At 39.7% G+C, this 17,500-nt stretch overlaps 1 protein-coding gene across 2 annotated transcripts in view; it reads right to left on the reverse strand.

Annotated features, from left to right (window-relative positions):
* Positions 1-17,500, reverse strand: part of LOC119575032 (carbohydrate sulfotransferase 11-like) — a 60,559-nt gene that overhangs the window by 7,175 nt on the left and 35,884 nt on the right. For both annotated transcript variants that reach the window (XM_037922360.1, XM_037922361.1), the window contains exon 2: positions 894-1,121. In XM_037922360.1, the coding sequence (XP_037778288.1) occupies positions 894-1,040 (147 nt within the window). In that variant the 5' untranslated portion in view covers positions 1,041-1,121. The remainder of the gene's footprint in view (positions 1-893; positions 1,122-17,500) is intronic.

Genomic DNA, 17,500 nt, shown 5'->3' on the forward strand with positions numbered 1-17,500 from the left:
GAAATAACGCAGGAAGAACCGACAGACAGGAAATTACTTATTAACAGACGCGTATTGCCATTACATTTTCACATCAGCTGATATTCTCGCTACTTTCCGAGGAGAGGAGGGAGCTTTCTCACATAAATAAATTAGAGTACACAAATATAAACAAGAATACAAGATATATAGTAAATAAAGAAGTGACAGACAGGAAACCACTCATTACAGACGCGCGCATCACCATCAACTACAGAGGTTAGCTGAAATAAGCGCTACTCCCCAGGGGCATAAATATATTACAGACACGCGTATCGTCATCATAATCACATAATAAACTGATACACGCTCTTCTAAAGGGCTTATCTCACACAAATAAATCGAAACACACAAGAATTTTTTCAGAATAAAAAGAAATACAGTAAGGAAAAAACGGACAGATACGAAAAAACACTCATTAACAGATAGGACACATCACCATCATCATCACATCCATCAGCTGATTGATACACGCTCTTTTCAAGGGCTTATTTCACGCAAATAAATCGGATCACACAGGAATACAACAGAATAAAGAAAATGCTAGTAAAAGAGTGACAGATACGAAATAATAATCATTAACAGACACGCACATCACCATCACGTCCATCATCAGCTGATACACACTCTGCTCAGGGTCTTTTCTTAAATAAATAACACAAATAAATCAGAACACACAAGAATAACCAGACTAAACGAAATGCAATTAAAAAAAGAGTGACAGATACGAAAAAATACTCATTACCAGACACGCACATCACCATCACCATCGCATCCATCAGCTGATTAACACATGCTCTTCTCAAACAAATAAATCAGAACACAAAAGAATACATCAGAATAAAAGAACAGACACACAATCATCACACACTTACCTCAGCTGATAACCTCGCTACTCTCCTGGGTTTCTCACTTTCCCATATCCAACTACCCACGTGACTCCCGGTAAAGGTGTAGATTACACCACACAAGCTGGCGAGGCCCAGAAATGCCAGCGATTTGAGTCTGACCCTTAGTCTCATAGTGTATTCTGTGTTATTGCGACTCCCTTCTCATCCTTTGCTTCTTGACATTGTATAAGTTCGTTGCAGGTCGCTGGGTTTCTGTTTGGAGGAGAAAAAAAAGGAGTTTAGTGGAAATTGATGATGTGAGATACTTCTTTTCTTTCTTTTTTTTTTTTCTTTCTTTCTAATGTAATATTTCTTTCTTTCGTACCTCATTTTCTTAAAAAAAAAACCTGACCTTAATATTCTCTTTCTCGCTAACAACGTGATAGATGAATCTGCTGAAAAATGGAAGATGCTTTGGGAGTGAATAGCACATGACCATGGCTGTAGTCACCCAGACCGTTATACTATGACGGAGGAAGATATAATGGTAAGCTTGCATAACATATGGCGGAAACATGGATATGGTCTTTTGTTTCGATATACGCGCGTGCTGAATGTGCATATGTATTTGTATATATGCATATATGTATGTCTCTCTACGTCTATGTACACACGTGGATGCATGCATGCACTCGCGCGCGCCCGCGAGTGAGCGCGAAAGTACATATGTGTATATATGTATGCAACGTACGTATATGTATATATATGTATGTATATATTTATGTGAGTATTTGTGTATGTGTTTATTTCTGCATGTATGTATTTTTTGTGTCTATGCATGTGTGTGTGTGTGTGTGTGTGTGTGTGTGTGTGTGTGTGTGTGTGTGTGTGTGTGTGTGTGTGTGTGTGTGTGTGTGTGTGTGTGTGTGTATGTCTATATATATATATATATATATATATATATATATATATATATATATTATATTATATATATATACATATATATATGTATGTATGTATGAATATCAATACATATGTATGTATGAATATCTATATATATGTATGTATCACACACACACACACACACACACACACACACACACACACACACACACACACACACACACACAACAAATGCATAAGGGAACAGCTAAACAAACAAACAAAGCTTAAAATAAAAGACGTAGGGTCCGAAAGAAAGAGAAATAACAGAGTATCCCCCTGACCCATCTATTGAAAAAATGAAAGTCAATTTATCACTTTAGCTGAAAACCACACATCGGCGACCAACGAGGCCTGAAGTGGCTTAACATGACTCCTAGCATTGCAGACCATCGTGACGGAGTGACACACTACACGGTCACCACGAGGTATGCGGCAACTGTATGCGTCACTGGGCACTGTGTTTATATATATATATATATACTATATATTATATATTCTATATAATTATATATTATATATATATATATGTGTGTGTGTGGTGTGTGTTGTAGTGGTGTGTGTGTGGTGTGTGTGTGGTGGTGTGGTGTGTGTGCTGTGTTGTGTGTGTGTGTGTATGTATGTATGTATGTATGTATGTATGTATGTATGTATGTATATATATACACACATACATACACACAGACACACACAGACACACACACACACACACACACACACATATATATATATATATATATATATATATATCTACTATTACATACACATACATACATACACACACAGACACGTATACAAATATGTGTGTACATACATATATGTATATTTATGTATATATATGTATAAAATACACACATATATGTGTATATATAAATATATGTATATGTGTATATAAAAATATATGTATATGAGTATATATAAATATATGTATATAAGTATATATATACACATGCATATATATACATGTATTAGAGACATGTATATTTATACCAGGATACATCTATACAGAGTGATACATGATATATACAGATACATAGATACATATGACAGAGAATCGTAGAGTAACATGTATATGATACATAGACAGATAGACATATGAGATCCATGTACTAGACATCTAGACAGAATGACAGATTATACAGTGGAGATATACAGATACCGATATAAATATATTATACAGGTGATATATACAGCTAATATATCATATAGCTTAATGTATAGTATACATTACCCATAATATACATGTATATATACAATACATACAATGTATATATACACTATACATTACGATACATGTATATTATACATATACAATATATAGCATGTATATTATTACATATTTACATATATATACATGTTATATAGACAATATACATATATTATACATGTATATATTACGTATACATATAGTACAGTATTATATACATTATACATATATGAGACATGAGAGAGACAGATGACATATATATGACATGGAGTGCGATAGATACATAGTAAAGATAACCTGTTATGACTATACAGATACAGATACTGAGACATGTATATTATACATATGTTTACATATATATACATGTATAATATACAAAATATAACATAGAGTGACATGTATATTATACATATACATATGATACATACATATATATATATACACATATATATACATGATTACATTATACACACACATATATATTATGATATACATATTACCATATAACGACAATATATATACAATGTATATTATACACATATATATACATGTATATATACACATATAATACATTGTATATATACAACATATTAATAAGTATATATACACATAATATAATACATGTATAATACACAATTTAATATACATATACTACATATAACATATATACATATTATACATTTATATACATATATATATCTATTAATACATATATAATATGTACACACACATATATATGGATGTATATATACATATATATATATATATATATATATATATATATATATATATACACATATATAAATATACATATATACGTATATATGTATATAAATATACATATATACGTATATATACACATACATACACAGAAGCACAACACACACACACCGAAGCACACACACACACACACACACACACACACACACACACACACGACCTAATATATATATTATATATATCTAATATATATATTATATTATATAATATATATATATATATATATATTATATATGTATATATATATATATAATATATTATATATATATATATAATATATATATATATATATTATATATATAATATGTATGTGTGTGTATATTATTTATAATATATATATATATATAATATATATATCTATATATATACATACATTATACAATATTACATACCGATAATATTGTTACACACACATATTACACACACGTAAAAAAAAAAAAAAAAAAAAAAAAAAAAAAAAAAAAAAAAAAAAAAAAAAAAAAAAAAAAAATATATATATATATTATATATATATATATATATATATATATATATATATTTATGAAAATTTTAGGGATTTTTAATTATTATTTATTATCTTTTGTTGCTTATGTATCTATGTATGTATGATATGTGTATTATATATATATATATATATATATATTCTATATATATTATATATATTTTATATATATATACATATATATACATACATACATACACACATACACACAAATAGATAAATAAATAATAACGAAAAATCCCTAAAAATTCCAGTCACATCTCAAACAAGTAGCTGACGACGATCATGGAACCGCTAGTAAAAATAACATAGAAACGGGTTTGCTGCGTACACATTCAAACACCCCATGCTTTGTATGCAGCTCTTTCTCGCAGCCTCTGGAGTCGTACAGATAAACCGACAAACTAATATGTCATCTCTACATATCCCCAAGTTCTGAGGACCAAGTTTATGGAGTATAACGGTAAGTTGGAATCCATTGAAAAGGGGTGGGGGGAGAGAGTGGGAGTGGGAGTGGGGAGTGGGAGTGGGAGTGGGAGTGGGGGAAGGAGGGTAGGAGGGAGAGACGGAGGGAGGGTGAGAGAGGGAGAAGGAGAGAGAGGGAAGGAGGGAGAGAGAGAAGGAGAGGGAGGGTGAGAGAGGGATAAGGAGAGGGAGGGTGAGAGAGGGATAAGGAGAGGGAAGGAGAGAGAGAGAGAGATGAGAGCGAGAGAGAGGAGAGAGAAGAGATGAGAGACGGGGAGAGATTTGGCTCGAGGAGAGGAGCGAGGGGGAGAGAGACGAGAGAGGAGAGGAGAGGCAGGAGGGAGGGGATGATTGAGTGAGGAGAGGGGAGGGAGAGAGGTAGAGGAGGAGAGAGCGGGAGAGGGAGGAGAGGAGTGGAGAGAGAGCAGGAGAGAGGACAGAGAGAGAGAGAGACAGACAACGCAGAGAGAGAGAGAGGGTGACGAGAGGTAGATGAGAGCGAGGACGAGAGAGAGAAGAGAGAGATGAGAGACCCGAGAGGGCTGCGGTGAGAGAGAGAGAGAGAAGAGAGAGAGAGAGAATGATATGGGGACAAGAGAGGGAGAGGGAGAGGGCGGAAGAAGAGAGAGAGACAGAAGAGGAGAGGAGGCGAAGAAGGAGAGAGAGAGATGAGAGATGAGAGTGCGAGGAGAGGGAAGGATGAGAGAGAGTGAGAGAGAGAGAGAGAGGAGAGGGAGAGCGAGAGAGCAGAGAGAGAGAGACGGAGACGGAGAGAGGAGGAGAGATGAGAGAGAGGAAGTAGAGGAGAGAGGAGAGAGAGAGAGAGAGAGAGAGGAGAGATGGAGGATGGGAAGAGAGAAGGAGATCACGAGGAGACTGAGAGCAGAGAGAGACCGGAATGGAAGAGAGAGAGGAGAGAGAAGAGTGAGAGAGGAGTCGGAGAGAGCCGAGGAGAGAGGATGGAGAGAGGACGGAGAGGCAGAGGAGGAGGGGAGGCGAGAGGACGGGAGGTAGATGAGAGAGAGAGAGAGAGAAGAGAGAGAGAAATGACGAGGAGAGGATGAGGCGTGAGAGGTTCTGAGAAGAGAGAGAGAGGAGAGGAGAGAAAAGGGAGGGAGAGAGAGGGGAGATGAGATGGAGAGAGAGGGAGAGGAGAGAGTAGAGAAGAGAGAGAAAGAGAGAGGAGAGAGTGAGAGAGAGGAGGAGAGAGACGGAGAGAGAGGGTGGAGAGAAGAGAGACGGAGACGAGAGCCAGACAGAGAGAGAGAGAGGACATTGACACAGAGAGAGAGGAGGAGAGTAACCAGAACAGAGAGAGAGAGGAGCGAGAGAGGGAGAGAGAGAGAGAAGACGAGAGGAGAGAGGAGAGAAGAGAGAGAGAGAGAGAATGAGAAGAAGAGGAGAGAGAGAGAGAGAGATGGAGAAGAGAGAGACTTGGGAGAGAGAGAGAGAGAGAGAGAGAAGGAGAGAGGTATGTTGAGAGATGATGAGAGAGTGATGAGAAGAGGAGAGGATGAGGGAGAGAGCAGAAGAGAGAGAGAGGAGAGCTGAGAGAGAAGGAGAGAGCGAGGAGAGAGAGAGAGAGAAGAGTAGAGAGGGGGGGGGGGTGGGGGGGGGGGGGGGGAGACGGATTCGGCGAGGAGGAGGATGAGAGAGAGCGGACGAGGAAAGTAAGATAGAGGAGAGAGAGAGAAAAAAGAGCGAGAGGAGAGGACGAGAGAGTGGGAAAAGTCGAGAGGGGGGGGATGACGAGAGAGAGAGAGAAAGATAGAAAAGAGTAGCGAGATGAAGAGAGAGAAGAGGAAAAAGGAGAGAGAGACCGAGAGAGACGAGAGCCAGATGAGAGGGAGAGAGAGAGAGAAGAGAGAGAGAAGGTAGAGGAGAGAGAGAGGGGAGAGAGAAGAGAGCGAGAGGAGTAGAGAGAAGTGAGAGAGGGACAGAGAGACGCGGAGAGGGAGAGAGAGAGAGAGAGGAGATAGAGAGAGAGAGAAAGGAAAAGAGGAAAGAGAAGGAGGAGACGCGGGAGAGAGAGAGCGAGATGAGAGAGAGAGACGGGATGAGAGAGATGAATAAGAGAATGAGACGCCGAGATGATTGACCGAGAGAGAGGGATTGAGAGAGACCCGAGAGAGATGGGAGAGAGAACAGACAAGAGAAGAGAGAGGACAGACAGAAGAGAGAGAGAGACGAGACAAGGACAGAGAAGAGAAGGTAGGCGGGGGGTGGTGGGGGAGAGGATGGGAGACAGAGAGAGACAGAACGAGAGAGAGAGGAGAGAGAGAGAGACCGGGGGAGACGAGGAGACGGATGAGAGACGGAGAGATGTGGAGATGACGAGAGAGAGAGAGAGAGAGAGAAGAGAGAGAAGAGGAGAGAGAGAGAGAAGAGGAAAGATGAGAGAAGAGAGAAGAGAGAGAGAGAAGATCGTGAGAGTGATCTGAGGTAAGAGAAGAGGGAGAGAGAAGATGAGAGAGAGGAGAGAGAGGAGAAAGCGGGACGGAGGGAAGGGAGAGAGGAGAGAAGAGAGGAGAGAGAGAGAGAGAAGAGGGGTAGGAAGGAGAGAGAGAAGATGAGACGAGAGATGGGGAAAAGAGTGAGGGGAGAGAGGAACGAGAAAAAGAAAGGAAGAAGAAAGGAGAGGAGAGGGAGAGATGAGAGAGAGAGAGAGAAAGATTAGGAGAGACGGAGAGAGAGGGAGAACGGAAGAGAGAGAGAAGAGATAGAGGAGAGAGAGAAAAGCGGAGAAGAGAGAGAGAGAGAAAAGATAGAGAGCGAGAGAGACGAAAAGACGAGAGAGAGAAGGAGAAGAGAAAAGAGATGAAGAGAGAGGAATATGAAGAGAAGAAAATGACTGGGAGAGAGAGGAGAAGAACGGAGAGAGAGACGGAGAGAGAGAAGAGAGAGAGGAGATGGAGGGAAGGGGGAAGGGAGAGAGAAAAAGAAGGAGAGAGAGTGAGAGGAGGGATAGAGATGAGAGAGTGAGGGAGAGAGGAGAGGGGAGAGAGGAGAGAGAGAGGAGGAGAGAGAGGAGGATCGAGAGTTGAGAACGTGAGGGAGAAGAGGAGGAAAGAGAGGAGAGAGAGAGCGAGAGAGAGATGGAGAGAGAGACGAGAGAGAGAGAGATAAGAGAGGGACCGATATGAGAGGAGTGAGAAAGGAGAGAGTGGAGAGCTAGAGAGGCCGAGATGAGAGAAAAGAAAAAAAAGAGAATGAGAAGAGAGAGAGGGGGAAGAGAGAGAGAGTCGGGTGAGATCGTTCATGAGGTGGAGAGAGAGAGAATAATGAGACGACGAGTCGGAGAGGAGGAGACACCAGACGGAGGATGAGGAGAGAGAGAGTAAAAGACAGACGGAGAGAGGAGAGGAGAGGAGGATGGGAGGGAGCGAGCGAGAGCGGACAGAGGGAGAGGAAAAAAAGAGAGTGTGTAGTGCGTGAGAGAGAGATGAGAAAAGATGAGGGTGGAGGGGAGAGGAGAGGAGAGATAAGAGAGGAGAGAGAGAGAGGAGACCGGGAGAGAGAGAGAGAGGGCGAGGGAGGGAGGAGAGAGAGGAGAGAGGAGGAGAGAGAGAGAGAGAAGAGAAGAAGAGGGAGAGAGAGAGAGAGCAGAGAGAGAGTTTTTTTTTTTTTTTTTTTTTTTTTTTTTTTTTTTTTTTTTTGAGAGGAGGAGGAGAGAGAAAAACGAGACGAGGGGAGACGGTCAAAAAAGAGCAGAGACCGAGAGAAGACGAGAGACGAGAGGGAGGAGCAGAGAGGAAAAAAGAAGAGAGAGAGAGGAGAGAGATGAGAGAAAAAGAAAGAGATCGGATGAGTTGATGGGAGGAGAGAGAGGGAAGAAAAGAGGGAGAGGAGAGAGAGAGGAGAGAGAGAGAGATAGAGAAGAGACGAGCAGAACGAGAGAGACGATAGGAGAGAGGGAAAGAAAAAAGACGAGAGAGAGGAGAGAAAAGGAGAAGACCGAGAGAGAACGAGATCGAGAGAGAGGGAAAAGAGAAAAAGATGAGAGAGAGACGAGGAGAGAGAGGAAAGGACATGGAGAGAGGAGAGAGGAGTTTTGAGATGCAGAAGAGAGAGAAGAGAGAGAGTAGAGACGAAGAGGAGAGAGAGAGAGAGAAAAAGAGAGACGACGGGAGAACCTGGTTGAGGAGGCGAGAGAGAGAGGAAAAGATGGTAAGAACGGAGAGAGAGAGAGAGAAAAAGAGAGAGGAGAAATTAAGAGAGAGAGAAAAAGAAAGAGGAGAGAAGACGAGAAGAGAGAAGAAGGAGAAAAAGAGAAGAGAGAAAGAGAGAGAGAGAGAGCGCAACCAGCGCTAACGGGAGAGTCAGGCTCACACTACTTAACATGCACGGGGATAGAAGACCGAACCAACCTGCATGGAGAAACAAGCACGAGATGTTCTCATGAGGTTAATGAGGCAGGAATTATAAGCAAGCATGTGAGCAGCATGTATTATGAGTCATAACAGGCCACCTTGACCGCCTAGAAGCATGCTGTATGAGAGCTATACTTAGTTAATAGTACAGGACATATATTCGACAAAGGTGTATGACTTTGCAAAAAAGTATCACTTACATACGTGCATGCAACTGTGCACACGCATACGTACATGAATGTAGATATTTAAGTGCGCATGGTTAGTACTTCTTCATCGATGCATAACAGTAGATTGCGCAAAGCACTTTTGGACATGTTAGTAATTCGCGTGCGCACTTATGCGCGCGCGCGCACGCACACACACACACACACACACACACACACACACATATACATATACATACACATACACATTTGTATGAACAAGCAGATACGCACGAGATAGTGAATGTAAGCAAAATATAAAAAAACAGCATCTTTAAAATGTTAATACCCATTCTTAACATAAAAAATATGTCAACATGAGAATCTAAATTCCCATATGATTAATTCTAATTCTTACCTATCTATCTATACATCTATCCATGTCCATCTATCTATCTATCTATCTATCTATTGACCTTCCTGTCTATCTAGCTATCTATCATGATATTAATTCACAATTAATTCACAAACCAATTATAAATTATTTTAGGTAAGCAATTAACAATAAATAATAAAACGTGTTTATGGCATTGCTTGTACTCCACGATAAGAAAAAATAAACTAAGAAAAAGGAAGAAAATGGGAAGAAATGAAAGGAGGAAAGACACCGAAAAGAAGAAAGGAAGGAGGAGGAGGAGGAGAGGAGGGGAGGAGGAGAAGGGAGGAAGAGGTAGGAGGAGGAGGAGAGAAGAAGGAGGAGGAGGAGGATGGTGGAGGAGGAGAAGGAGGATGGGGGGGAAAGAGGAGGAGGGGAGGAGGAGGAGAGGAGGAGGAGAAGGAAAAGAGGAGGAGGAGGAGAAAGGAGGAGGAGGAAGAGGAGGAGGAGGAGAAGGAGGAGGAGGGAAGAGGAGGAGGAGGATGGAGGAGGAGGGAAGAGGAGGAGGAGGAGAGGAGGAGGAGACGGAGTGGAGAGGGAAGGGGAAGGAGGAGGAGAGGGAGGAGGAGGAGAGGGAGGAGGATGAGAGGAGGAGGAGAGGGAGGAGGAGGAGGAGGAGGAGGAGAGGAGGAGGAGGAGGAGGGGGAAAGAGGAGGAGGAGGAGGAGGGGGGGGAAAGAGGAGGAGGAGGAGGAGGAGGAGGAGGAGGAGGAGGAGGAGGAGGAGGAGGAGGAGGAGGAGGAGGAGGAGGATGAGAAGGAAGAGGAAGAGGAGGAGGAGGAGGAGGAGGAGGAGGAGGAGGAAGAGGAGAAGGAGGAGGAGGAAGAGGAATCGAGGAGGAGGAGGAATCGAGGACGAGAAGAAGGAAGAAAAGAAGATGAAGAACGAGAAGAAGGAAGAGGAGGAAGAGAAGAAGAAGAAGAAGGAAGGAGGAGGAGAAGAAGCAGGAAGAGAAAATGAAAATGAAAATAAAGAAGAAGAAAAGAAGATCAACAAGAAAAAAAAGAATAGGAGGAGGAAGAAACAGAGGGTGAAGAATAAGAATAATAAGGGAAAAAATGCAAAAGGAAGAACAAAAAAGAAATAAAAAGAGAACGAAAACAAGACGTAGAAGAAAAAAAAAAGAAAAAAAAAATCGCACATTTGCCTTTAGGCGAGATGATGCTGGCAATTGTTGCATATTGAATCAAAAATGATTTATTAATCTTGGGTCTTTGCAAAGGACGACAAACAACTTCCAAGGTTTTCGAGATTGGTTTTGATCAGATAAAAAAAGAAGAAAAAAAAAGAAGACGAAGGAGGAGAAGGAGAGGAAGAGGAGGAGACGGAGGAGGAGAAGAAGAAAAAGAGGAGGAAGGGGGAGGAAGAGGAGGAGGAGGAGGAAGAGGAGGAGGGGAAGGGGAGATGGAGGAGGAAAAGAAGGATAAAGAAGACGGAGGAGGAGAAGATGAGGAAGAGGAGGAGGAAAAGGTAGAAGAGGAGGAAGAAAAATAAGAAGAAAAAGGAGAGAGAGAGTGGCAGAGAGACAGAGAATTGGGTAAGCAAGAAAATGAAAGAACTGCACGATAAAACTGGCATTGCAACCATTATGGAACCTGCGTGCAATACCCCCCCCCCTACCACCACCACCATCCATTTCTGCGGGTCAATATGTTTACTTTTGCCATTGCAGAAACCATGTTATAAATTCTATATTCATACGTATATACACCAAATAACTTTCCTCTAAACAGTCCTATATATATTTTATACATTCGTCTTCTTTATTTTTTTAAGTACATTTTCGTATTGTTTCGTTTCGTGAATAAAATTTGAACGTTACTGCATACTCCATTATCATTATCCTCCTCCTCATGGGTTGTTACTATCATTATTATCACGATCAAAGTTACCATTACTTCTATGAATCATTATTATTACTACTCGTGCGATTATTACTAGCAGTATTTTTGTTAACGTTAACTAACTTTGTTAACTATCATTATATTATCAACATCAGCAACTATAATGAATATTATCGTTATATTTAAATTTATAATTATTAATACTACTACCACTAACGATTATGAAAAGTAGTATCCTTATTTTCACTATTATAACAATTATAATTATTATTATCATCAACATTACTTCCACAACTTTCATATACTGTTAACACAGTCCTTGCTTGCGTGGCAATTAGAGAGAGAGACAATTAGCATTTTGTTAATATCCTTTTTCCCTCTTAACTTTTCTCCCCTTTGTTGTAGTGATATATATATTATATATATAATTATATATATAATATATATATATAAGATATATATTAATATATATAAAAGATAGACAGAATATAAATAGATGGATAGACCTTGATATATACATAGATATATAAAGAGCGAAGCAGAAGATTACGTGCGTAATTAGGTAAACTGCAATAGAATCGATTACACTGCTGAAAAAAAAAAAATTAAAGTGATGTTACTTTTACCACTGCTGACGAAAAAAAAAATCAAATCGACACACAGTGATGATGCAATGTGAATTTAACATAGAGAGAGAAATAGATAGATAGATAGATAGAGAGGAGAGAGAGAAGAGAGAGTGAGAGAGAGAGAAGAGAGAGTGAGAGAGAGAGAAGAGAGAGTGGAGAGAGAGAGAAGAGAGAGGAGAGAGAGAGAAGAGAGAGAGGAGAGAGAGAGGAGAGAGAGAGAAGAGAGAGAGGAGAGAGAGAGAGAGAAGAGAGAGAAGAGAGAGTAGAGAGAGAGAAGAGAGAGTGAGAGAGAGAGAAGAGAGTGAGAGAGAGAGAAGAGAGTGAGAGAGAGAGAGAGAGAGTGAGAGAGAGAGAAGAGAGAGTGAGAGAGAAATAACAACTAGTGCTAACGGGAGAAAAGAAAAACACGTGGGTCTTCTTTTTCCTCCACCTCCCCCTTCTCTTCCCGGCTTCTAAACGCCTGTTTGTTATTGGATTACAAGTGACCCGCTCCACCATCTCTTTCGACCACCCCCCCAACCGCGCAGTTTAAAGGGTCTCTCGTTCCTTTCCTTTCTCGTCCTCTTCCTCTTACTCTCTTTACGTCTGGTTCTCAGTTCTATCGGTCTCTCTCGTCTTTCTGTTGCCGTCCCTCCGTCTCTCTCTCTCTCTCTACTCTTTCCGTTGCCTCCCCCCCTCTTCTTCCTCTTTGTGTGTGTGTGTGTGTGTGTGTGTGTGTGTGTGTGTGTGTGTGTGTGTGTGTGTGTGTGTGTGTTTGTGTGTGTGAGTGTGAGTGTGTGTCAGTCTCTCTCTTTCTCTCTCTCTCTCTCTATCTCTCTCTCTCTCTCTCTCTCTCTCTCTCTCTCTCACTTTTTTTTCTGTTGGCTTTCTAAACGATCTTACGAATCGATAAGAAAACAAATAAAAACTAATAAACAAATAAACAAATAAATAAAGCAAAAGCTGGTTGTTTTAGTAGTGTACACGTATCACGACGAAATCAGTGAGTAATCTCGAATAATTGATAATTAAAACCGTTAATTATAAATGACTAACCACTTACTGGACGAAGAATCCTTTCTAGTAACTGCAAACCAAGATTATATAAATAACAAAATTGCAATAATTCTATAAACAAACGGGGATAACTTTATTATCAACATTAGCAGTATTGCTAAAGTGAAAGAAAATAACATATGAATAATCATAATAATAATGATACTGGTATTGATAATGATAATTATCATTATTATTGTCGTTTTCATGATAATCTTTATCATTGTCTAATATAATCTTTACTATCATTATTATCAGTGTCCTTATTATTATTACCATTATTATCATGATCATTATCGTTATTATTATCATCATCATTAGTAGTAGTAGTAGTAGTAGTAGTATAGTAGTATACTAGTAGTAGTAGCAGTATAGCAGTAGCAGCATCAGTAGTAGTAGTAGTAGTAATAGTAGTAGTAGTAGTAGTATAGCAGTAGTAGTAGTAGTAGTAGTAGTAGTAGTAGTAGTAGTATAGCAGTAGTAGTAGCAGCAGCAGGAGCAGCAGTAGCGCTAGAAAAATGGTCATAATATTCTATCTTTTGGCACATTTTACGACATGATTATCCATTAAGCCTCATCAGGTATTAAAGACTCTCTTTCTGTCGTATTAAAAAATTCCAGTCTCGGAACTGGCGCCGGATGGAGGCGAGGACACAGAAGCTCGAAATACAGACAAGAATAAGAAAGATAAGATGAATGAAAAGACATTCTTTTAAAAAATAATTTATATCTTATGTCGTTTTATCAGTGAGTCGGTACTATTGATCACTTTCTTTGGCAAAATATTAGGAAAAAAAAGGAAACATGATATAAATTTTTATACTCTAAATACAAATATCCTAATTAATAAGTACTGGAAGGTGGTTAGAATTATCTTTAGGTTTCAACAAAAACTGTTCAATATATCGTAATTATTATTACTACAATCTGCAATTATCCCCTAAGAATGACCATAGACAATCAGTCGCATAAAAAGCAACTTTACACAAAATATACATCGCTATTTGGTTATATTTAAATTTCCTGCCACAAAAATACCATATTACTAATTATTCATCGGTATCATTTCTCCCTATAGAACTATTATACCCGCTGTATTGCGAGTATAAAGCATACTTACAGATTCTAAAACCCTCTATGGCCTCCAGCCTTACTTGTGGGTCCCCTGCTTACATGTGAGCCAACAGCATATCGTTTTATGTATTCACATCAGGGTACCATGATGCTATTAGCAACCTTATCATACGAGGTGCTTTTGTCATTCAAGGTATCACCACATGATGTTATTGAAGTTGTCATCTCGGGATCATGTCAAAGTTGTCAGTATTTGTCACTGGAAACAATTATTAATAGACAAATTGTGTAAGAAGTTTACTGGTAATAAGCACCTTACACCTGCAGGACGACCCTCGCTATATCTATAACCTTTACATAAACAAGGGCTAATAACGCTGCATACATAATTTCAACCCCGCCCTTTCAGCTTAAGAATTATGTAAATGTGACTCTTCATTTCTCATCTATGAGCCAAATATAACGTCAAAGGCATTAATGTTCTTGGGAGGGTAAATGCGACTGAAGAGTTGAGGGGAAAATTCCCTGATTCTCATACATGGTCCTCTCCTCAATGTATTCAAGACGCATGTAGCAGAGGATAACCTTGAATCGACAAAAGCTCGATAACTATTTGAATACATGTTCCATTTCCGAAGCATAACAACTATTGGTTATTACAGAAAACCTTTTGGATTGCCCGATCTTAAGCTATAATTAGAGTTGTGGGGATAGTTACAATACATCTGAGTGGGTGCAACAGCCATGAGGCATTTTTGCTTTCTGTAATTTGTATTTACGCTGCTTATAATACCGCCATCCTCCAATATCAAACTTGTTGCCATTTAGCAAATGAGATGCTGTTTATAATTACACGTGTAATGAATGTCCGTAATTAGACCTTTGGCAAATTTATTTTGTTGCGGACCCAAAGTTGCGTGGATGGATGAAGGTCGTTTGTCGGACAGCGACAATAAAAAATACATACATGCATACATACATGCACCAACGCATACAAACAAACAACCACCAACGCACGCACAATACTAAAAACAACCGATGAAGGTCGTTTGCTACTTATGCGGTCATCGAATTGCCTCTATCAATTCATTTTACGACCAACGTTAACCTGTAATTACGCACTCTTCCATATTGCTCTGCTGTCATGCGCGATTTGCAGATGATGAGATTGGAATTGAGAGTGCCAGCTAGGTGTCATCCCTGAGGCGGAGTGAGATGCGTGGATGGATAAATGGATAACGCGTCCCACTCTGTCTCTCCCGCCTTCTGTCTCTATTCTCTTTTCTTTTCCCATCTCTTTGCAAGCTCTGTCTCTGTTTTTCTAAGTCACGTCTCCCCTTAGGTCCTAGTTCTGTTCTAACCGTCTCCCACTCTCTCTCTCTTCTCTCGCTTCTGTCTATCTCTCTTCTCTTCTCTCGTTCTCATCTCTTCTCTCTCGTTCTCTTTCTTCTATCTCGTTCTCTCTTCTCTTTCATTCGTTCTCTCTGTCTCTCTCTCTCTCTCTTCTCTTCTTGTTCTCTTTCTCTCTCGTTCTCTTTCTCTCTCGTTCTCTTGTTCTCTCTCTCTTCTCTCGTTCTCTCTCTCTTCTCTCGTCTCTCTCTCTCTCTTCTTCTCGTTTCTCTCCTCTCTCTCGTTCTTTCTCTCTCGTTCTCTCTCTCTCGTTCTCTTTCTCTCTCTCTCGTTCTCTCTCGTTCTCTCTCTCTCTTGCACTTTGTGTATGAATGTTTATAAACAGTTGCAAAAACAGTTCTTGGTACACTATCAAAATCCAAAACAGTCGGTTCAAAATCTTATAACAGTATTTTGTAGAGCAAATCTTGTCTAGTTCAAATTCACTTTTTATTTATTTGTTTTGTAATTAACCGACTGTTTTTGAGGAATACAAAGCAGAGTGAGAGAAAGAGGAGAGGAGAGGAGAAGGTAGGTCGGTAAGTAGGAAGAGGAAAAGGAAGAGGAAGAGGGGGAGGGAGAGAAGGATGGATGTATGGGAGGAAGTGGGAAAGGGACGGAAGGAGTGAAAAGGGGAGAGAGGGAGAAAGAGAAAGAGAAAGAGAAAGAAAAGAGAGAAAGAGATAGAAGGAGAAAGAGAGAGATATGAGATAGGTAGATAGAAAGATACACAAGGAGAGAAAGAGAGAGGAAAGGAAAGAAACGAAGATATAAGTAGATAGGTAGATGGGTGTAGAACAAAACCCATTCTGGACGATTCCCCCTCTCATAAATTTTTTAACTACCTGGCTATTTTCCCCTCCCGATATTTTTGCACATGCCGGACAACCTTCCTCCCGTGATTTTTGCACAACGGACAAATCTGCAAATAAATCCCCTCCCCCAAATTTTTATTATAACTTAAAAACGAAAAAAAAAAATACATGGTGAACATTTTCCCCCTAAGAGGACATTTCCCACTTATTTCCACTCGGCGCAAGCAAACATAATCAAAATGACCCTGTTTTGTATAGATATAAAAAAGGGTCTATTGGTCTATCATCATATGAAGCAGCAGTGTTCTTGTTGTCTTTGATGTTGTTGTTGTTATCATTATCATCATATCACCTTCATCATTATCATCTTCATATGACATTGTAGCCAAGCATAGTCGCAAACATTCCCTTCAAAGTCTTCTAAATACGTTATTATAGCAATAGGCAACTTTATCATGGTAGACTGGTTAAGAAACAGAGAGAGAGAGAGAGAGAGAGAGAGAGAGAGAGAGAGAGAGAGAGAGAGAGAGAGAGAGAGAGAGAGAGAGAGAGAGAGAGAGAGAGAGAGAGAGAGAGAGAGAATAATTATGATAATGGTTCATTTATCAATAAAGGTGCAGAGCATAGAGTTATAAACCAAATGTATCCTAAATCAATAAAGGGATAAAATCAACACAGTGCTATCATAAGATATGCGTATATATAATGTGTTTGTTTTCACACACTGTTCAATTCTCCAACTAAACGGGGAATACATGAAACCCAAATTATTAACCTCCAACGTTAATGATAAATATTAGGTCAGAATAAAATGCTTACTGATAACTATTAGCCACCTAAGTAACCGTCTATTAATTTTAGTCTCCGTGTTGACTCCCACGTCGTATCCCGTATCCCTGCGTTGGGTTCGATCGAGAAAAAAAAAACAGCCTTTCTTGTTTCCCAGTCACTACCTCCCCACAGACAGTCAACAAAACATGTTCTTCCTCTCTTTCATTGTAACTTAGTGAACGAAATGC

This window comes from Penaeus monodon, chromosome 7 (genome assembly GCF_015228065.2).
Source record: "Penaeus monodon isolate SGIC_2016 chromosome 7, NSTDA_Pmon_1, whole genome shotgun sequence".
In the NCBI taxonomy this organism is placed as follows: Eukaryota; Metazoa; Arthropoda; class Malacostraca; order Decapoda; family Penaeidae; genus Penaeus; species Penaeus monodon.